Source organism: Bufo bufo, chromosome 1 (genome assembly GCF_905171765.1).
Source record: "Bufo bufo chromosome 1, aBufBuf1.1, whole genome shotgun sequence".
In the NCBI taxonomy this organism is placed as follows: Eukaryota; Metazoa; Chordata; class Amphibia; order Anura; family Bufonidae; genus Bufo; species Bufo bufo.
In genome coordinates this window covers 455120122-455144372 of record NC_053389.1, presented here as the reverse complement: position 1 = coordinate 455144372, position 24251 = coordinate 455120122, and the positions used below count along the sequence as shown (strand labels likewise).

The 24251-nt window shown below is 43.3% G+C and overlaps 1 protein-coding gene across 1 annotated transcript in view; it reads left to right on the top strand.

The window, feature by feature from the left end:
* The window catches only part of LOC120982817 (ankyrin-3-like), a 279530-nt gene that overhangs the window by 150826 nt on the left and 104453 nt on the right, over nt 1–24251 (top strand). Inside the window, exon 12 of the mRNA XM_040413026.1 lies at nt 12161–12254. Within this exon, the coding sequence (XP_040268960.1) occupies nt 12161–12254 (94 nt within the window). The remainder of the gene's footprint in view (nt 1–12160; nt 12255–24251) is intronic.

The window sequence follows — 24251 nt, the reverse complement described above, 5'->3', positions numbered from 1 at the left end:
TACTGGGGGCACTATGGGGACATTAGCTCACCTGGGGCATTACAAGGGGGTATTTTTTGCACATTATAAGGAGAATTATTTCTACTGGGGGGTATTATGGTGGTCTTTATTACTCCCCCATGGTATGACCCCCTAGTAGTAGAACCAGCCTCTCCCTGCTCTGCTATCCCTCTGCCCCTTCTCCAAATCCTTATTATGAAATCTTTCTCATTAGGATAAAACACATCAGCTCCCCCGAGCCCCCCGGTCAAAGTGTTGAAGTGGTGTCCGAGATCCCCAAGGGCCAAGCCAATTAATTGTAAGTTTTCATGTGGAATATGTTTGTTATACACATATAGCCTACACTGTGCCACACAATATACAGTATACCTCTACACTGTGTAGTCTGTTCTATAAGCACCATTGTTTTATGGTGGCGGACAGAAAATAATCTGGAAGTGCCCCTCTCGAGACCAGGCTCTGGATCCGCCACTGCTTGACCCACATAGATTACTTGAACAGGGACTACTCCAAGAGATAGCAGCCTGGTAGATTCCAACTCCCTATATAGAGGTTAAAGGGTGGACACCAGGGGGCTACTTAGATAATGCTTTTATGAGTATTAGTTCTTTCTCCCTGCCCCCTCACCAGATAAACCTGCAATCATCTATCATTTACAGTCAGATGGGGAGAGGCATTGGGAGAAAGAATATCACGTGCTCAGTGTTCCTTTGAGGCAATGCTCCCGATGATCCTTCCTTCTTTAATAGTTGACACTTTATTAATTAAATTCTATTTGGCCACCCATATTAGAAAGATTTGGGATTTGGTCAGTTGGCTCCTGTAGACAGAGGAAAGGGAACATTGTAAAAAAAATATAATAATAATAATAATAATTACTTGGTTTTCTTCACCAATGGCTGTCTTTTTCCAAAATAATGAACAGGTCCGATATCAAAAGAATCAGGTCTTGCAATCTGAGCAAATCAATGTCTATGGGCTATGTCTGCAGTATGTTTTTGGATAAAGTGGATGAAAAGGGAATGTTTCCTGTGAAGTAACTGTGGGTTTATACGGTCCATGTGTTTGTTAAAGAGTAGCTAAATTTCAACTTGTTTCCGATAAATCGATGTTACACAAAAATATTTATTTCTTCACTTATCAGACTCCTCTCCACCCTCCTGCAATCATCAGTCACTTTGAATGTACCTCCTAAAAATCCATACATAAGAGTTTGTACACTGTAATGCACCGAACTGGTTGGCGAGGATCTCAACTGCGGAGGCGTTTTGCATTAACCAATACCCAGCCCAAAACGAGAGCGGGTATGGTAATTCAGGTTCAGTGACGGATACCCAGGCGGCTCTCTCAATCTGGTATACGGAGAGTTAGGGATCCAAACATCATACACCTGTTCCCTATGCTATAACAATTATTAATGTAGCTCCTATACCTTCACAGGTGTATGTAGTAAACAATTTGTGTGGAGGGACAGAGTTACCATCCGTAACACTTGTTACTATTTCACCCCCCTCACCTGCAACAGCAGTAAGCGGGCACCAGGTGCCGAAGTATTGTTAGTAATAGGAGAGAACTGAATTAGTCATGGTACATCCAGTCTTTGAGTAGACTGATACTTGCGGTTTAGGTGCTCTACTAAGAAGGTCCAAGTATCCGGCGTGGTGATGCTGTAGCAATGAGGGTCCCAGCAGGTTGTGGTTCAGCTCTGAATGACGGAGGTGAGGCTACCTTAGCAGCATACACGGCGTGCACTCCAAATTAGTGGAACGCCGTGTATAGGTGCCTTGGCGCATATATCGGGTTGCAGTGATTGTGAGGGAGGAGCCGATAACGTCATCGCGCACGTCGCGCGCTGACGTCATCGCGCACGTTGCGTTCCATCCTGGAACGCAACCGCCGCTGTGAAAATCGGAGCTGATCCTGTGCTCCAGATTAACCAACCCCTTGATCCCTTACAGTACCCCCCTCCTAAGGGAACCCCTCCGGGGTACCCCAGAAGGGGAGGGCCGGTCGGGGAACCTGCGGTGGAACTCCTTCTGCAGTTTTGGAGCGTGGACAACGTCGGCCACCTCCCAGGAATCATCTTGGGGACCGTAACCCTTCCATCGTATAAGGTACTGAAGTCTCCCCGCCCTCTTTCTTGAATCCAACAGCTCCTCAACTTTGAACTCTTCGTCACCTTGGACTATGACCGGAGGTGACGGGGCAGGGTTCCTGTCTGGAAAAGGGTTAGGACGAACAGGCTTCAGCAGGGAAACGTGAAAAGTGGGGTGTATCTGAAATCGAGGAGGTAGGATGAGTTTCATGGTGTTAGGGTTGATGACCTTCTCAATACGGAATGGTCCGATGAACTGTTTCCCCAATTTTTTAGAGGGAGTACCCAAGCGGAGGTTTTTGGTGGACAGCCAGACAGAGTCCCCTATTTGATAAGGGGGATTCGGCCTTCTGTGTCGATCATAATAAATTTTTGGACGTTCTCTAGCTCGGATAAGATTTTCTTTAAGTTCCTTGAGGGTCTTCTGCAATGTGGAGAAGTAATCTTCAGTAGCTGGCACATTAGTAAGGACACTCATCGGAGTGATAGGAGAAGGGTGAAAACCGTAATTCGAAAAGAATGGAGAATAGAGGGTAGAGGCACTTTTGGAGTTGTTATAGGAAAATTCCGCAAGGGGAAGTAAGGTCTCCCAGTCGTCCTGGAGATAAGAGCAGTGGCAGCGGAGGTACTGCTCGAGGCATTGGTTTACTCTCTCGGTTTGTCCGTTTGTCTGTGGGTGGTATGCCGTGGACAACCGATGGTCTATCTGGAGTTTCCCACATAAAGCCTTCCAAAACTTGGAGGTAAATTGTGACCCCCTATCCGAAATCAGTTTTGTAGGCACACCATGTAGACGGACTATGTTTGTCACAAAGACCTCAGCAGTCTCCATTGAGGATGGTAACTTCTTCAGAGCCACGAAATGAGCCATCTTTGTTAGAAGGTCAACAACAACAAGTACTGTATTATGACCATGTGAAGGGGGAAGATCAACAATAAAATCCATTGATACCCACTCCCAGGGTCTGGAGGGTATCGGGAGGTTCATTAGTAAACCGTAAGGTCGCTTACGGTCATGTTTGCAAGTGGCACAAATCTCGCATGAGGCGACGTAGTCCTGAATTTCCTGTAACATGTTGGGCCACCAGTAGTATCTGCGGACTAAATCAACGGTTTTGGAGGTGCCCGGATGCCCCGACATGGGAGTATCATGGTGTAGTTGAATTACTTGTGTTGTGAGTCTTGGTGGTATGTATAGAAGATTCTCCTTATAGTAGAAGCCCTCATCATCCCTGCGGAGTCCTAAAGGACGATCCTCTTCATTTAGGTTTAAGTTGTCCTTAAGTTTTTGATGTAGAGTTACAGAAGCGATAATTTTTTCGGGTGGAATGACCCAAGAAGGAAAATCTGCTCCTGGATTGGGTTCATTCAACCGAGAAAGCGCGTCTGCTTTTCCGTTTTTTGAGCCTGGTCTATATGTGATTTGGAAATCGAACCGGTCGAAGAAAAAACTCCACCTTACTTGACGAGAGGATAATGTCTTACCGGTCTTTAGGTATTGGAGGTTGCGGTGATCTGAATAAATAGTGATTGGGTGTTTTGAGCCTTCCAAGATATGTCTCCAATTTTCCAACGCGTTTTTTATTGCCAGAAGTTCCTTTTCCCCTATGGGGTAGTTGACCTCGGCCGGATTTAGTGTCCGGGAGAAAAACCCCACCGGGTGTAAGAGTGTCATTAACGATGAGCGTTGAGATAAGACAGCACCTACAGCATTTTGGGATGCATCCACTTCGAGGACGTACAAGTTGTTAGGGTCCGGTATGGTGAGAATGGGGGCGGACGTGAACCTGTGCTTTAGTAGTTGGAATGCTTCCTGAGCTTCTTGATTCCATTTGAATCTCGTATTGATGCTTGTAAGACTGGTAAGCGGTTTCGTAGTAGCGGAATAATTCTTGATGAATTTCCTATAGAAATTAGCGAACCCCAAAAACCTTTGGAGTGCCTTCCTGGAACCCGGACTGGGCCAATTTTGTATACATTCAATCTTGGACTGGTCCATCTGAATTCCTTCGGGGGAGATGATATACCCCAAGAACGGTAAGGTGGTCGTTTCAAATACGCATTTCTCCAATTTTGCGTACAAGCAGTGGGCTCTCAATCGTGCTAGAACCCAACGCACATGTCTTCGGTGGTCCTGGATGTTATCTGAATAAACCAATATGTCATCCAGATAGACAATGACACAAACATCCAGTAGATCACGAAAAATGTCATTTATGAAATTTTGGAATGTTGCAGGAGCATTGCATAGTCCGAACGGCATCACTTGGTACTCAAAAAGTCCATAGCGGGTGCGAAAAGCGGTCTTCCACTCGTCTCCTTTTCTGATCCTTATCAAGTTGTAAGCTCCTCTGAGGTCCAGTTTGGTATAGACAGTGGCAGTGCTGAGGCGTTCAATCAGCTCATTAATGAGGGGCAATGGGTACCTGTTTTTTACCGTCACTTTGTTTAGAGCCCTATAATCGATGATAGGACGGAGGCTGGAATCCTTGTTCCGAACGAAGAACATTCCCGAACCTGCGGGTGAGGTAGAGGGGCTAATGAACCCCTTTTTCAGGTTTTCCTCTAGATACTGTTTGAGATGGTCCAACTCAGGTTTCGCCAATGGATAAATCCTCCCTGTGGGTATTTCACTACCTGGAAGGAGGTCTATGGGACAGTCATATATTCTGTGGTCTATGGAATAAAAGACATTTGATTCACAAAGACGCGACTGCTGGGATCCTTTGTTCATATTACCGTGGATTGACGTCCTCTCCCATGCAGCGTGCATTTGAGTGAGTGCTGGTTTCCCCACATCTAAATTTGAATTTTTTGGAACCGTGCACCACCATTTCCAAATGAGTTCTACAGCTTCTACATTGAGCTTTGATACTGCTGAAGCAGACAGGATCCTCTCACAGGTAACATCAACATCGGATTTTCTTAATATTCCTACAAGCGAATTGAAAAAACGTCATTTAGAGAGAGAACTTAGAAGACTGACCTCTTATGAACTTCATGCGGCCACACTAGCCGAATACTATAAAGTGAATAGAATTCCAAGAGGTCTCAGAGTGCATTTGTGTCCAACCTTCTTTGCTGAGGACAGTGAATATTGCAAGGACTTTGAACGTATCATTAATAAATGTTCATATGACTTGATCTTACTCACGATTAATCGCATTCAAAAGGCGATTGGTGACATCACTGAGCAAGTAGCAACTACGGAGCAACAGTTGCGAGATTCATTAACCTCTGAGGAATTTAATAAATTAAAAGAAACTGTCGACACTCACATTGCAACTTATAAAAGAGAGACAGAAGATAGGAAACGATCCAAGTTCCTACGAGATTGCGAGGATTATCACCTGAACAAGGTTTACAGATGGCAGGACACGTCATTTCGTCAGCGATCAGGTTTCAGAAGACCCGCGAGATCAGGATCTTTCACGTCAAGTTCTGGCAACGAATCAACAGGCGCACGCGAGATGCGCCCTTTTCAGAAAGGCAGACGGCGTCCGCGCGGCGGAGGAGACACAGGCGAGCAGGCCGCAAACACCGTCGGCATCGTATCGGAGACGGGACCGCATCAAGTACAGACTCGGTCTCAGGTAAGAGTCAATCTTTGATTATAAATTTATCGTCCCGATGTCTCAATAGCCAGCAAGTAGAGGCATTGCAAAAAGGCCTGTCGTTTAGTCCCTCACCCAGATTTGACAGTTTTCAAATGGACATAGATGTACAACAATTTCTTCGAAAAGTGAGGCTGAAAGCACATTTTGCGCAATCGTCTCTGCCTGTTCAACGCACTGACATTGTACCAGCTGATACATGCCTGCATTTGAAAGATCTGGGACTCAGTAATAAGTCCACATTCATGCCGCCGAAGACGTACCATCCGGTGGAGACATATGCACAATTAATACTTAAAGAAATAAGAGAGCATTGTGACAAGGTAAAGCATGGTGGACTATTCATGACTCCAAACATTACTATGGAAGAAAAAAGAGCGATCAGGGCTCTTATGGAGGACAATACTCTTATGATAAAACCTGCTGATAAGGGGGGTTCGATTGTGGTGATGGATAGGGAGAAATATATTAATGAAGTCTTGAGACAGCTGTCTGATGTTCAAACATACCAACTACTTGATAGAGATCCAGTTTGGAGAATTAAAGAGAAAATTGTCACCATGGTTAAGCATTTTGAAACAGCCGGTACGATCGACTCAGACATGAGTAGATTCTTGATTAAGCAATCCCCCATCACCCCGGTATTATACATTTTACCTAAAGTGCACAAGACCCTTATAGATCCCCCTGGACGCCCTATTGTGTCCTCAGTAGATTCTATTCTTAGTCCATTGGCCATAGTATTAGAAAAAGCCCTGACACCATTTGTTAGGAATACTAAATCTTTTCTATTAGATACTTCTCATTTTCTACGACTGATTAATGATTTGGGCCATGTTCCTGAGGATAGCCTCCTTGTGACTATCGACGTTGTGAGTCTTTACACGTCGATTAGCCACAGGGAGGGGATCCAGGCGGTATCTAAGATTTTGGAGACTAGTGAATACACTGCATCTTTACGTGATTTTTTTCTACATCTGTTGAACATTGTTCTGATAGAGAATTATTTTTTATTTGGGGATAATTATTATCTCCAGAAGCGTGGGACCGCGATGGGGTCAAACGTGGCCCCGCCCTATGCAAATATATTCATGGCTTCATTTGAGGAAACATATGTATATACCAATGAATTATATATTGAGAACATTTTGATTTGGAAAAGGTTTATTGATGATATTTTTTGCGTATGGGCGGGGCCACGTGAGACCCTGGTGGCGTTTATGGATCATCTGAATTCAGCATGTGAAGGTCTACAGTTTACAATGACATGCGATAGAGATAAAGTCAGTTTTTTGGAAGGTGAATTATCCACTGACCTCTATAGGAAGGAAACGGATCGAAACAGTATTTTGCATTATTCGAGTGCACACCCCCCTTCCTTAAAAAGGTCTATACCTAAATCTCAATATCAGCGGGTAAGGCGGATTGTTACGGATCCGCTCTTACAGGATCAGAGGCTGGGGGAAATGACTATTAGATTCAGAGAAAGAGGATATCCCTTAGATGTATTAACGAACAGTGGTGCTTGTCAAGTGAGGGTTAAACATAAGAAAAAGGATGATGCTAGGATAGCATTTGTCCATAAATTTCACCCCTTTAATGCATATATTGACAATATTGTAAGAAAACACTGGCATTTATTGGGTAAGGCCTATCCAGAGGTCTCAGAATTTAAAAGTTTACCCCTGATTTGTAATAGGAAGAACCCCAGTTACAGGGATATGCTAGTGAAAGCGGATATAGGGGGCACTAAACATCGGTTACGTCAAAGTGTATTATCAACACCGCGTAAAGGTACGTTCCCCTGCCTGCATTGTCTCCAGTGTTCACACATCATAAAGGGCCCTACATTTTATCATCCACACACCGGGAATCCGTTTGAAGTAAAAGGTTTTTTTACATGCGAGTCTTCAAATGTTGTTTATCTGATTAAATGCCCTTGTGGTCTGTTGTACATTGGTCAGACAATGCAGGCAGTGAGGGACAGAATTAACAAACACAAATCGACCATTAGAACTAAAAATTTATTATTACCCATTCCAAGCCACTTTGAAAAGTGCAGACATTCTATTGCCCAACTGAAATTCCAGGTTATAGAGCAGGTGATTAGACCACGGAGGGGGGGTGACATTAATAAGATGTTGCTACGGAGGGAAGCCTTTTGGATCCATACATTGGACACATTGCACCCTAGAGGCCTCAATAGGGAATATGAGGTTATGTATCTGTAATATAATAATTTTGTTATATATTTATAATATTTTGCTGTTTATTTCTCAGGTATTGAAAATTTGAAAGTTATACAAGAGTATTATCTACAAATGTAAGATGAAATATCTATCTAGATGCTTTTTTCTCTGCTTTGGTTTGTCTATTATTAAATTGATTACACCTGTTACTTTCTGGCCATTCCCTTTATGGGATGGACTTTTGCTCCTGTGGGCGGTGACTGTAGAGCATATATAGTCTGTTAAGTTTGTATTTGGATTACCTGTTGATGAAGGCACATTGCCGAAACCTGGTCCTGGTCTATGGAATAAAAGACATTTGATTCACAAAGACGCGACTGCTGGGATCCTTTGTTCATATTACCGTGGATTGACGTCCTCTCCCGTGCAGCGTGCATTTGAGTGAGTGCTGGTTTCCCCACATCTATATTCTGTGAGGCGGCAGTGTCTCAGCATTCTTAGAGCTGAACACGTCGGCGAAGTCCTGGTAGAGGTCTGGTATCTGGGTGCCCCCAACCGTTAATATGGGGTTTGTAGGATAGCAAGTCTCCTGGCAATACCCCGAGTCTAACCTTACCTTCCCTTGGTCCCATAAAAGTGTTGGTCTATGAAGTTTTAACCATGGTAGACCTAGTATGATAGGGAATAAAGGGGAAGATATAATGTCAAAAGACATGAATTCAGTGTGGTTGTTTTCACACGTCACCATTATTGGTGGGGTTTGGGTTTGAACTGGGCCTGAGGCCGAAGTAGTACCATCAATAAAACTCACGGACATCGGGGAGTTCTTTTTAATCAATGGAATTTTATTTCGCTTGATCAACAGCGTATCGATAAAATTTCCACAGGAACCTGTATCCACCATTGCGTCAACGGTAAGTCGACTTTGGTCCCACTGTAGAGTAAGAGAGGTGTATAAGTAACCCGGGGTTCTGATCGGGGGAACTACGATTTTACATCGATTGTGTTGCTTACCTTCGGACTTTTTCCGTATAGCCGGGCAATCATCTACCCCATGGGCTTCGGAAGAGCAATAAAGGCAGAGATTCAAGTTACGTCTTCTGGTTTTCTCTCTCTCTGTTAGAGGACCCCTAAGGGCACCTATCTCCATGTTCTCTTCAGGGGGGTGCATCTGGGTTGGTCTACTGGGAGGTACATATCAAATGCACCGCTCAACTCTACGTTCACGTAGACGTCTGTCGAGGATGGTGACACGTTGCATTAATTCATCGAGGGTGAGGGGCATGTCTCCTCTTGCCAATTCGTCCTTCAATGCTTCGGAGAGGCCGAGACGGAACTGGTTTCTGAGACTAATATCGTTCCACTCGGTCTCCCGAGCCCACCGTGTATATTCGGCAATAAAGTCCTCAACCGGCCGTCTGCCTTGTTTTATGCTCCTGATGGCAGATTCCGCCGTCTGCTGCTTGCTGTGGTCTTCATACAAGAGAGCCATGATTGTGAGAAATTGGTGGTAGTTGTCTAGGACGGGGTCCTGCCTTTCCAAGTAGGTATTTGCCCACGCTCTAGCCTCACCCCTAAGGAAGGAGATCATTGTAAGGACCTTTATCCGGTCTGTAGGGTACGTCCTAGGACGAAGTTCAAACATTAAATTTGAAGCGTTTATGAAATCACGGAACTGTTTACGATCCCCTGAGAATAGTTCCGGCGGACTGACCATAGGTTCGGGCCCCTCCCTTGGGGGGTTTGTGTTCTGTGCGACAAGGTCTCGCAAAGTCTGGTTCTCCAGTTGCAGGTTCAGAACATCCTCTGAGAGGTTCTCAACCCTCTGTGAGAGAGTGACCATGTGTCTCGCTAACTCCGCTGGATCCATTTGGGTTCCACTAATATGTAATGCACCGAACTGGTTGGCGAGGATCTCAACTGCGGAGGCGTTTTGCATTAACCAATACCCAGCCCAAAACGAGAGCGGGTATGGTAATTCAGGTTCAGTGACGGATACCCAGGCGGCTCTCTCAATCTGGTATACGGAGAGTTAGGGATCCAAACATCATACACCTGTTCCCTATGCTATAACAATTATTAATGTAGCTCCTATACCTTCACAGGTGTATGTAGTAAACAATTTGTGTGGAGGGACAGAGTTACCGTCCGTAACACTTGTTACTATTTCACCCCCCTCACCTGCAACAGCAGTAAGCGGGCACCAGGTGCCGAAGTATTGTTAGTAATAGGAGAGAACTGAATTAGTCCAGGTACATCCAGTCTTTGAGTAGACTGATACTTGCGGTTTAGGTGCTCTACTAAGAAGGTCCAAGTATCCGGCGTGGTGATGCTGTAGCAATGAGGGTCCCAGCAGGTTGTGGTTCAGCTCTGAATGACGGAGGTGAGGCTACCTTAGCAGCATACACGGCGTGCACTCCAAATTAGTGGAACGCCGTGTATAGGTGCCTTGGCGCATATATCGGGTTGCAGTGATTGTGAGGGAGGAGCCGATAACGTCATCGCGCACGTCGCGCGCTGACGTCATCGCGCACGTTGCGTTCCATCCTGGAACGCAACCGCCGCTGTGAAAATCGGAGCTGATCCTGTGCTCCAGATTAACCAACCCCTTGATCCCTTACATACACTGAGAGATCAGGTTACAGTTACTGCCCATAGAATTCTATGTAGAGGGGTGGAGTAGCTGAAGAGTGACAGAGGCAGAGAGACACACACACGTCACTCTTGTAGCAGTTTTAGCTGTTTTTGTTGTAGCCATTGTATAGTTCTACTAGCCCTCTTCAATGCTGGATAATGCCTTTCATGCTGCTGCTTCTGTGTAAATGTGTGAGAGAGAGGGACCGGGATCTCCTCTTTTCTATGTGTTCTGTGTATGGTAGACATCATAGTACTTAGGCGTATCCACCACCGATTCTGAAGGTAAGACAGCTTCCTAGCTGTCTTACATTTAGATCATTTTCTACACCTGAACCAGACGTAGAAAATAATGAATGAGATGAGCCTGCCGGTCGTCCCTGTCCACGTCACACATCCTATTTTAGACCTGGCATGAGGGAGGAAGAAGTCGCAGATTCTGCTGAAACATGGCATGCTACAGAATCTGCGCCAGATATACGCTACAAGACTGGCGTATATCTATTTGTAAATGACCCCCATAGTCCCTACCAACTCTTAAGCTGAGCTTGGGGAAAACTAAACATTAGAGATGAGCCTATAGAATAGTACACTAATGAAAATGTAATATACAAGTAAATAAAGGTCAGATGAAGTGTTATTATCCATGTACACACGTGACAGCTTATAATATAAGTCACCTGATAGCTTAGTTACTATTTAACTGGATTGAAAATTTAGTTGGCTGCACTTTTCAATGCAAGTATATCTCTCACAGAAATGTACTCTACATGGTATATGTGTTTTTACAATGGCAATGGCAGATGTGCAGTACCACCGTACAAAGGGTATCTGCAAATGTTTGTCCTTATTGTAATCCAGGATCCAGAGATCAATAAGAACTCAGAATCTGCATAGCCAAGCATATGAGTCAGCAAGGTAGCCTGCAACTACAGCTAAACAGACTTTGCTGCTTGTGAGGGACTACAGTTAAGACACCCATCACATGTAACCATGTACTGGCCAGGCATGCCTCCAAGACCTCTTTCCTGCAGTTGACACTATAGCCACAATTGCCAGATTACAGTTGCTAGCAATAGATTCTAGAGAGAGAGACTTTAGCAAGATAGCATACCAAGAGTGCCATTATTTGCCACTTTGACAGCCTCCATACCTCACCATTTGGGAAAAGGATTTGCACTGTGTACAGATTATTGTTGGATGTACTACAACCCATATTATGCACTCACTTCTTCTACCTCTGGCCTGTTTTCTTGACTACTATCACACCATACGCCAGCCATTGCACTACTACACCTCCTGCTAAGCACCCATACAGCCACTTATATTAAGGGTACCCCAAAATACCGTACCATCATACAGGAGCTCCAACTACAGGGAGTTCCCCTAGGGAAGAAAGGGTGCACCCTCCTCTTATTGCACCCGCCCTAGGGAACAACGGCCTGAGGGAAACCACTGTGACATCCTATAGTCAGAGCTACCGCCACTTCCATTCTTCGCTCTTGCTCTTCAAGGGCTCTTTGCAGATGTATGCAACCATATAGGGATACTCCTCTATACGTCTACAGCATAGGTTTCTTTAAACTTGTGTTGTATAATTTCTGAACTGTACTTTCCTGTTTGTTTAGCTTTTGATTGAATGGGGAGGTCGTGTCTGGGACCAAAGTAGTGGACAGCTTTCTCCTTCTACTTCAAAACACAATCTTAAAGAGTTCTGCAAAGGTACATTATAAATAGAAAAATCTAGCAGCCCTTACATGTGAAAGCTATATTAAACTTCATATCTGTGTATGCACGTGTGTTATTTAGGTTACAAAAAATTGTTATTCTGCCTTAAAAACGTTAAAAACTGTAAATTGTAGAAGCAAATAAAGAAGTCTTTGGGGACGTTCACATGACATAGTTTAAAGAGGAATTCTGCCGTAAACCCGCCAGTGGCGTGTCTTTTCGGCCTCCCATACATATCAATGGGAGGCAGAAAGAAGGATCGCGGGTTTTCGGTGAAATTTTGGCGCAGCTGTCCATGCCAAAATTCTGCTGTAAAATCTGCTGTGTGAACATCCCCTCACTATGCAAATACATTTTAATAGAGTAAATATCACAATGTTGTGATCCTGTCTTTCCCCGCGTGGTAATAAGACAACTGCTGTTATTTAATTTATATGCCTCAGAAAAAAACTGTTTTTACATATTTTCAATTGTCATACTTAGGGCTCATGCACATGAACGTATTTTTTTTCCGTTTCCGTGCAGTTTTTCTTTGCGGCCCATATGCAGATCCATTAACTTCAATGGGTCCGCATAGAAAATGGACCTTAATCTGTGTGCATTCCGTTTCTGTATGTCAACATGGCTGTTCCGCAAAAGAGTAGAACATGTCCTATTATTGTCCGTATTATGGACAAGGATAGGACAGTTCTATTACGAGCTGGACATTCTGTTCCGCAAAATGCAGATTGCACACAGCGGCTAATATGTTCTTGAGCCCTTATGAAGATATACTCTAAGAGAGCCAGCTATCACCTATACGAAGAATAAGACATTGCTCAGTGCTCTTTGCACTGAATACAATATTCATATTACAGAGCTTATTATTTCACGACTTTAGGGAGAACAGATAAGGCAGTCAGGATTTTTTGTAGGTAACAGATACAGAATTACCTATTTTTGTCATCGCGTATTATCCTTCATTGTACAGCCACCAGTAGATGGAGGATAGGAGCTTAGTGCATACTACTATAATAACACAGTATGCAGTAGGCTGCTACAGAAAGACACAACAATGTCTCCGATTTATAAATCCTGTAGATCAGAGGTGCATAACCTGCAGCCAGCGGGCCACATGCGGCCCCCAGAGCCATGGTTTGTGGCCCCCATCCTGCTGGGAAGAAACACAGCTGATCGTGTGATCAGCTGTGTTTCTGCCCGCAGCGCCGCATTACAGAGCATTACAGCTCCTGCTCCCACACTGTAGCAGGAGCAGGATGGGTCAGAGACAGCGGGGAGCTGAGGAGAAGGCAGAAGCAGTGTATCAGCGCTTCTGCCTTCTCCTCACACAGGTAAGCGGCACGCTGTACAGTTTAGACCCGGCGATCAAGTGACAGGGGCAGAGGACTGCCGAGCATCACTAGCTCTGCCCTGTACAAAGTCTTTCCAGGAGCCTGGTTTTCCCTGTAACTGGGGCTTCTTTTGGATGCTCCAGTTACAGTGGAAATAGTGCAAAAAAAAAAAGTCTGTGTCCCCAAAGGTCTTTTATGGCCCTTTTGGGCACAAATTATGTGGCAAATATATACAGTGGATATAAGAAGTCTACACACCGCTGTTAAAATGTCAGGTTTCTGTGATGTAAAAAAAAAATGAGACAAAGATAAATAATTTCAGAACTTTTTCCACCTTTAATGTGACCTATAAACTGTACCACTCAACTGAAAAAAAAAAACTGAAATCTTTTAGGTGGAGGGAAGAAAACAAAAAAAACTAAAATAATGTGGTTGCATAAGTGTACACACCCTGTTATAACTGGGGATGTAGCTGTGTTCAGAATTAAGCAATCACATTCAAAATCATGTTAAATAGGAGTCAGCATACACCTGCCATCATTTAAAGTGCCTCTGATTAACCCCAAATAAAGTTCAGCTGCTCTAGTTGGTCTTTCCTGAAATTTTCTTAGTCACATCCCATAGCAAAAGCCATGGTCCACAGAGAGCTTCCAAACGCTGACCCAAACGCCCACAAACAACGACGGGGCACGGGAGCGCATAGTTCCCTGCCCCGCCGCCGTCCGACGATCACCGCCATAGGCTTCAGGCCTAGTAGGCCTGAAGCCTATGCGGTAGTAAAATCCCGGCACAGGCGGGCGTGGTGACGTCATCGCGCCTGTGCCCGGACGCTGCATACTGACGTGTGTGCGCAGCGCGCCTGCACCATCGACGAGTGAGCTCCGACTGGGATACAGGTAAGTATTAGCTTCTATTTTTTTATTTTTTTTGTGTGCCAGCTTTAGGGGACATTACTGGGGGGTGGGGCACAGGAGAATATCACTGGATGGACAGTGGAGGGCAAACTACTACGTGGGGGCAAATTACTAGTGTGGGGGAAATTAGTACTCTGGCAGTGTGGGGGACAATTAATACTGTTGGGGCAAATTACTACCATGGGGGGAATAAATACTGTGGGGGCAGTGTGGAGAAATTAATACTGTGGGGGGCAAATTACTTAATGGATGGCAGTGTTGGGGCAAATTATCTAATTGGGGGCAGTGTGGGGGGTTATTACTTGATGGGGGCAGTGTGGGGGGCAAATTACTTAATGAAGGGCAGTGTGGGGGCAAATTACTTAATGGATGGCAGTGTGAGGGCAAATTACTATATGGATGGCAGTGTCGGGGCAAATTACTTAATGAAGGGCAGTGTGGGGGAAAATTACTTAATGGATGGCAGTGTGGGGGCAAATTACTATATGGATGGCAGTGCCGGGGCAAATTACTTAATGAAGGGCAGTGTGGGGGGAAATTACTTAATGGAAGGCAGTGTGGGGGCAAATTACCATATGGATGGCAGTGTGGGGGCAAATTTCTTAATGGATGGCAGTGTGGGGGCAAATTACTATATGGATGGCAGTGTCGGGGCTAATTATTGTTTTTTTGCTTTATAAGACGCACTTTTTTCCCCCCAAAAGTGGGGGGGGAATGGCCGTGCGTCTTATAAAGCGGATACTTCTCTGGCCGCTAAGCTGCACAGCGCGGCCAGCGAAGTATCAGTGTGGAGGGAGGAGGGAAGAAACTCATGGCGGGGCCCGGTGCAGTGACTCTACTCTAATACACCGACCCCGCAGCTGTTAAGTATATTCAATCTGAATGGGTCCGCAATTACTGTACTGTACTTACTGTACCTTATGTATAGCATTAAGACGGCGCAGACCAGCAGCTTCCTCGGTCATGCGCCGCCTGCCCCACCTGCCGCAGCTCCCTCCTCATGCACCGTCTGCCGCAGCTCCCTCCTCATGCGTCGCCTGCCTCGTCTGCCTGTTCATTCATAAAGTGAGATAAGCAGGCAGGCGGGCAGGCGGCGCATGAGGAGGGAGCTGCGGCAGGCGGCGCATGACCGAGGGAACTGCCGGTCTGCCGCGTCTTAATGCTATACATAAGGTACTACAGTAAGTACAATACAGTAATTGCGGACCCATTCGGATTGAATATACTTAACAGCTGCGGCGGGGCCCGGTGTATTAGAGTAGAATCACTGCACCGGGCCCCGCCATGAGTGTCTCCGCCTCCTCCCTCCACACTGATGCATCTGATGGGGGATCTGTAGATGACACTTATGGGGATCTGTGGATGACATAAGTGTCATCCACAGATTCCCCATCAGTGTAATCCACAGATCCCCCATCAGTGTAATCCACAGATCCCCCATCAGTGTAATTCACAGATCCCCCATCAGTGTAATCCACAGATCCCCCATCAGTGTAATCCACAGATCCCTCATCAGTGTAATCCACAGATCCCTCATCAGTGTAATCCACAGATCCCCCATCAGTGTAATCCACAGATCCCCCATCAGTGTAATCCACAGATCCCCCATCAGTGTAATCCACAGATCCCCCATCAGTGTAATCCACAGATCCCCCATCAGTGTAATCCACAGATCCCCCATCAGTGTAATTCACAGATCCCCCATCAGTGTAATCCACAGATCCCCCATCAGTGTAATCCACAGATCCCCCATCAGTGTAATCCACAGATCCCCCATCAGTGTAATCCACAGATCCCCCATCAGTATAATCCACAGATCGCCCCATAACAGTGCATCATCCACAGATCGCCCCATAACAGTGCGTCATCCACAGATCCTCCCATAACAGTGCCTCATCCACAGATCCTCCCATAACAGTGCCTCATCCACAGATCCTCCCATAACAGTGCGTCATCCACAGATCCCCCATAACAGTGCGTCATCCACAGATCCCCATAACAGTGCGTCATCCACAGATCCCTCATAACAGTGCGGCATTCACAGACCACCATTAGTTCAAAACCTACCAAAAGCACTCCTTTTGGTTCAAAATATTTTTTTCTTATTTTTCTCCTCAAAAACCTAGGTGTGTCTTATCATCAGGTGCGTCTTATAAAGCGAAAAATATGGTACTTAATGAAGGGCAGTGTGGGGGCAAATTACTTAATGGATGGCAGTGTCGGGGCAAATTACTTAATGGATGGCAGTGTCAGGGCAAATTAACTAATGGGGGGCTGTGTGTGGGGTTATTACTTGATGGGGGCAGTGTGGGGGGCAAATTACTTTGTGGGGGGAATTACATGGGAGGCAGTGTGGGGGAAATTACTATATGGGGCAGTGTCGGGGAAATTACTATATGGGGCAGTGTGGGGGAAATTACTATATGGGGGCAGTGTGGAGGAAATTACTGTATAGGGGCAGTGTGGAGGAAATTACTGTATAGGGGCAGTGTGGAGGAAATTACTGTATTGGGGCAGTGTGGGAGAAATTACTGTATTGGAGCAGTGTGGGAAATTACTGTATTGGGGCAGTGTGGGGGAAATTACTATATGGGGGCAGTGTGGGGGAAATTACTATATGGGGCAGTGTGGGGGAAATTACTGTTTCGGGGCAGTGTGGGGGAAATTACTGTATCGGGGCAGTGTGGGGGAAATTACTGTATCGGGGCAGTGTGGGGGAAATTACTATATGGGGCAGTGTGGGGGAAATTACTAAATGGGGGCAGTGTGGGGGCGTTTCTATTAGGGGACATTATTTTGGGGGACACTATACAGGCATTATTACCTGGAGCACAATATAGGGTGTTAAATAATAACACCCTATATTGTGCTCCAGGTAATAATGCCTGTATAGTGTCCCCCAAAATAATGTCCCCTAATAGAAATGCCCCCACACTGCCCCCATTTAGGGGGCACTGGGGGCACTACTGGGGGCACTCTAGGGGACATTATAGCTGCTGTAAACACTATAGGGACCTTTGGGGTAATTTATCAAACTGATGTAAAGTAGAACTGGGTTAGTTACCCATAGCAACCAGATTCCACCTTTTATTTTTCACAGCTTCTTTGGAAAATGAAAGGTGGAATCTGATTGGTTTCTATGGGCAACTAAGCCAGTTCTAATTTACACCAGTTTGATAAATGACCCCAATTATGAGAAATCTAACATGTCTGTGTAACAAACTCTGTAGAGACGAGATGCAACTGAAAGAATTTGTCATGGCGATCTGGGTCAAACAGAGGAAAAGAGGAAAGAGAAGGTCTATATGACAGGAGAAGTCACTGGATGTAACAGGTATGTGGTGCTGTATTCCCCTATATGTAGAGCTGACTTACTACCGTGACCTGCGTCTCATCTTCTCCTCCAAGTCTTTTTTTTATCATAATCGTATGTATTTAAATTTGGCAACTGAAATTTAAATTTGTCACCTGCAGTTCTATGTAACAGCCCAGATAATAGTGCTAACTTTCTGTGTACAGATAATGTAGTAGATGTTCCATGCAGTCCTATGTAACACCCCACATAACACAATAGTTCACTGTGTTATGTGGGGTGTTACATAGGACTGCAGGTAACATTTATCAAATCTGTACTCAGAGAGTTATGAGATGGTGGGGGTCTGACTCCTGGCACCCCCACCAATCAGCTGTTTGAGAAGACCGCAATGTTTCAGTGAGCGCCGCATCCTCTTTGCTCCTTACCAAGCACAGCTCTGTCAATTTGATAGCACTGTGCTTGGTATTGCAGTTCAGCCCCAATCCCTCAGATGGGACAGAGCTGCACCAAGACCATGTGAGCGAATTGGGTAGAAAGCCCCGGGACTATCATGTACTTAATCCGCCCCTGGTCTGATGAAACCAAGGTTAAACTTTTTGGCCATAATTCCAAAAGTTATGTTTGGTGCAAAAACAACACTGCACATCACCAAAAGAACACCATACCCACAGTGAAGCATGGTGGTGACAGCATCATGCTTTGGGGCTGTTTTTCTTCAGCTGGAACTGGGGCCTTAGTTAAGCTAGAGGGAATTATGAACAGTTCCAAATACCAGTCAATATTGGCACAAAACCTTCAGGCTTCTGCTAGAAAGCTGAACATGAAGAGGAACTTCATATTTCAGCATGACAACGACCCAAAGCATACAACCAAATCAACAAAGGAATGGCTTCACCAGAAGAAGATTACCGTTTTGGAATGGCCCAGCCAGAGCCCAGACCTGAATCCGATTGAAAATCTGTGGGGTGATCTGAAGAGGGCTGTGCACAGGAGATGCCCTCGCAATCTGACAGATTTGGAGTGTTTTTGCAAAGAAGAGTGGGCCAATCTTGCCAAGTCAAAATGTGCCATGCTGATAGACTTATACCCAAAAAGACTTAGTTCTGTAATAAAACCAAAAGGTGCTTCAACAAAGTATTAGTTTAAGGGTGTGCACACTTATGCAACCATATTATTTTATTTTTATATTTTGTCTTCCCTCCACCTAAAACATTTCAGTTTGTTTTTCAATTGAGTTGTACAGTTTATAGGTCACATTAAAGGTGGAAAAAGTTCTGAAATGATTTATCGTTGTCTCATTTCTTTACATCACAGAAACCTGACATTTTAACAGCGGTGTGTAGACTTTTTATATCCACTGTATAAATATATATATTAAAAGTAAAAAAAAAAAATCTAAACACAATACAAAAAATACAAATAAAAGGAAAAAATCTGTCTTTTAAAGAACTCTTGGGGGACATACAGTGCTGCAAAAATAAATATAAAAAAAGAAAAAAAATTAGTAAAAAGATGTAAAATAAATAAATAAAATACAGGTAAAAGAAAACTATAAAAAGGAAAAAGTGCAAAATAAAATAGTTCACTGTCATATTATGTGGCAAAAATATATTTTAAAAATAAATAATAAAGTGATGATAAAAAAATACTAAATAAATAAAATTCAAATAAAAGGACAAAAAAAAGGAAATGTGCAAAATAAAAAAGTCAGTGTCCCCCAAAGGTCTTTTCGTAGCAGAAATATATTAAAAAAATTAGTTTAAAAAAAATATATAGTAAAATGCATAAAAGGAAAAAACGCCAACACCAACCAAAACCATTACAATTATCACCCTATTCATGTGAAACTATACATAATGTATATTAAAGAGATCCAACACATATAGGGAACTAATTATAATAATTTGCATATTTAAATAATGAGCTATAGTTTGAATAAAAATGACTTTAAAAAAAAATATTGTACAGTTTCCAACTAATAAAACTAAAAAGATATATTAAAAAGCCCTGTAATATCTAATAAAAAGCTGCAAAAGTTATTTTGGTAGTCCAAAAAATATGTGTTTGAACCACGTGTGCTAAATCCCATAAAAGTGACTGGTCAATAAGGCCTTTTCAGGCCTGGTCATTAAAGGGTTAACCAATAACTGCTTTCCCGGCTAGTAAAGCCTCATACACACGACCGTACCTTTTTCTTTTGGTCTGCAGGACACCAGTCATGCTTTGGGGCTGTTTTTCTTCAGCTGGAACTGGGGCCTTAGTTAAGCTAGAGGGAATTATGAACAGTTCCAAATACCAGTCAATATTGGCACAAAACCTTCAGGCTTCTGCTAGAAAGCTGAACATGAAGAGGAACTTCATATTTCAGCATGACAACGACCCAAAGCATACAACCAAATCAACAAAGGAATGGCTTCACCAGAAGAAGATTACCGTTTTGGAATGGCCCAGCCAGAGCCCAGACCTGAATCCGATTGAAAATCTGTGGGGTGATCTGAAGAGGGCTGTGCACAGGAGATGCCCTCGCAATCTGACAGATTTGGAGTGTTTTTGCAAAGAAGAGTGGGCCAATCTTGCCAAGTCAAAATGTGCCATGCTGATAGACTTATACCCAAAAAGACTTAGTTCTGTAATAAAACCAAAAGGTGCTTCAACAAAGTATTAGTTTAAGGGTGTGCACACTTATGCAACCATATTATTTTATTTTTATATTTTGTCTTCCCTCCACCTAAAACATTTCAGTTTGTTTTTCAATTGAGTTGTACAGTTTATAGGTCACATTAAAGGTGGAAAAAGTTCTGAAATGATTTATCGTTGTCTCATTTCTTTACATCACAGAAACCTGACATTTTAACAGCGGTGTGTAGACTTTTTATATCCACTGTATAAATATATATATTAAAAGTAAAAAAAAAAAATCTAAACACAATACAAAAAATACAAATAAAAGGAAAAAATCTGTCTTTTAAAGAACTCTTGGGGGACATACAGTGCTGCAAAAATAAATATAAAAAAAGAAAAAAAATTAGTAAAAAGATGTAAAATAAATAAATAAAATACAGGTAAAAGAAAACTATAAAAAGGAAAAAGTGCAAAATAAAATAGTTCACTGTCATATTATGTGGCAAAAATATATTTTAAAAATAAATAATAAAGTGATGATAAAAAAATACTAAATAAATAAAATTCAAATAAAAGGACAAAAAAAAGGAAATGTGCAAAATAAAAAAGTCAGTGTCCCCCAAAGGTCTTTTCGTAGCAGAAATATATTAAAAAAATTAGTTTAAAAAAAATATATAGTAAAATGCATAAAAGGAAAAAACGCCAACACCAACCAAAACCATTACAATTATCACCCTATTCATGTGAAACTATACATAATGTATATTAAAGAGATCCAACACATATAGGGAACTAATTATAATAATTTGCATATTTAAATAATGAGCTATAGTTTGAATAAAAATGACTTTAAAAAAAAATATTGTACAGTTTCCAACTAATAAAACTAAAAAGATATATTAAAAAGCCCTGTAATATCTAATAAAAAGCTGCAAAAGTTATTTTGGTAGTCCAAAAAATATGTGTTTGAACCACGTGTGCTAAATCCCATAAAAGTGACTGGTCAATAAGGCCTTTTCAGGCCTGGTCATTAAAGGGTTAACCAATAACTGCTTTCCCGGCTAGTAAAGCCTCATACACACGACCGTACCTTTTTCTTTTGGTCTGCAGGACACCAGTCATGTGTGTTCTGCATTTTGCAGAACAGAGTAACGGATGCGGACAGCATATGGAGTACTGTCCGCATCTGTTGCGGCCCCTTTGAAGTGAATGGGTCCGCATCCAAACCACATTAAAAAAATGCAGCTCAGATGCGGAGTAAAACAATGGGCGTGTGTGTGAGCCCACAGGGAAAATGCTTACTGGTTATTGCAGGGCACCAGCAGTATATCTGGGGGTGCAGAAGTAATAACCAGTGAGCGCCGTCCTCTGCAGTAAAGTAAAATGCTTATTAGTGAATAGGAGGCAGGAAGGAAATGTTGCCAGTGCCACTTAAAGGAGTTTCCTAGTTAAAATGATTTTGAATGATTTTTTAAGTTCCTGCAGCATGGTCCCCGAAACAGAAGATTCCTACTTTCCTTCTTCGTGCGGCTCTCGCTGTCTCCATCTTCCGGTCCCAGAGCACCTCTCTAGCAAATGACTGACTTTAGCGGTGAAAAGCTGCTTGTGGCCAATTCACCACTGAGGCCAGTTATTGGCTGGAGAGGTACAAGTGACTATGCCCATATCCAACCGGATGTAAACAGCGCCGGGACCAGAAGATGGAGACAGTGGGAGCGTATGAATCTTCTGTTTCAGGCCCATGCTGCAGGAACGTGTTAAAAATCTTTTTTTACCAGGATATCTCTAAGCCCCTGTTATACTGGACAATTACTGGGAACAAGTGTCCATAGGAACGTTTATTCCTGGTATCTGGCCGGTATAATCGTGCCGCTGATCAGCCGATAAATAAGGAATCACTCATTTGTCGGCTGATTTGCATATTTTATTATTATGAAAAATGCACATTTATCGTCAGCACATGTCACCGTGTAATCAGGAATGTGCTACCGATAATCAATAGAAGTGAATGAGGGAGGAATGACTGTGGTAGCGATCATTTCTCCCCAGTCACTTTGCATTAGCCTGTGTAATAGGCTGATGCAAACAAGCGCTGATTAACTTTTTTTTTTTGCGGCCCCTTGAAATAGTGCAATGTGACAATGCGGCCCCTAGACCAAAAAAGGTTGTGCACCCCTGCTGTAGATGGTGCACGGAGGACAGGCTTGCTAATCCTGCACCAGATTTATCACAGCGGCTCAGGCTGGATGATACATCTGGTGCAGGAATAGACACTTTTGTCTAGCTCTATAACATCTATTGGTTGCCTTACTTTGAGAAAAAATTTGACTCCAGAATTGTAGTGCAATTTTGGCGCACAAAGTCGCATTTTAAACTACACCACATCCCATAAAGCAAAATCGCCTTTTCAAGCTTGTCAGAAAAAAAAGTTATGTGAAATTCTACCAAAATTATCCACTTTTTTGACAGATTCTAGGCGCGGACACATTAGCAAATCTGGGCCTTTATGTTCTAAATCTGTCTTTATAAAGAGGATTTTCACCTACTTTCTGTGTAATCCAAAGGTGCTATATTTGCCTCATACCAAATTATAGTAACCATTAAAGAAGCCCATCTGTACAAGGTTTAAAACTTAAATGATTAATCACAAATTAGTAAAAAGGTATTACCTACCTATACAGTTTTTTTCCAGTAATCATGGGCCTTAAAATGAAAGATAGAAAGGAGAGGAAACACGCTCTCCTGTGTTTTAACATGCAAGTTAAAATATGCATTTTTAAAATATGCATTTAACATTTCAAAATAGCTTCCAGGGACACACAGCTGCTGAGCTAGTGCATCCAACCATGCGATGCACAAAACTGTCTCCATGGACTGCTACAATTCCCATCATGTCATGTTTACCAAATCTGATTAAAACCTAGACTATGAATGTTAAATATTTCTAATCGATGTTTATTAACTGTTACCCCTTCCCCCAGCTCAGAGAGCATTTCACAGAACAGATTTGGAATCTGCTAAAACAGAAATATTAATGGAATCACTCATTAATAGTGGCAGTCTGAACATACAGCAGGGTAGACAGAGGAAAGCACTGGCGTCTGTATAGACTGCTGATTGCAGATCCAGACTAAGGACCATTATAAGAGGATCTGCCAGGGAATGGATGCTTCAGGTTACTGCAGACTATTTCAAGTAGAAGTTCTGTTTTCATCAAAATTGTACTATACAGTAACTCTGTATACTCATTCATCCAGAATCTGTGAGAAAAAAAAAACATTCCAACACAGGACATTTTTTTATTTATCCCCCTCTCTGCCACATTTGTGGCCATGCAACCATAATATAAAGCCTCAATTAAAGGGGATATCCAATTTCTAAAACAGCCCCCCCCCCCATGTGCCGGACCCCTGACAGGTAATATACTTACCCTGCTCCCAGCACCTCTCCTGGTCCCCGCACCGCCGCTGCTGCTTCTCTCTGTACACAGATGAAAACATCCGGTGCCGAGTGGGGAGCAGCCAATGGCAGGCAGGGACAGGGACGAGCCTCCCTAGTGTCACAGTCACCCTCGATGCAGGGAGTGGGGTAAGTATATTACTTGTGAGGGGCCGGACACATGGGGGGGCTGTTTCAGAAATTGGATAACCCCTTTAATGTGTCAATGTCTTCCCCTTCAAACTTAAGTTTTTCTTATTTCAATACATGCCATAATATAAAGAACATAGGGGGACATATATAAAGATCAGCATTTTCTTCGTCAGTCTTGATTTCCACTGCACAGTAGGAGGATGCTTCTAGTTTATGC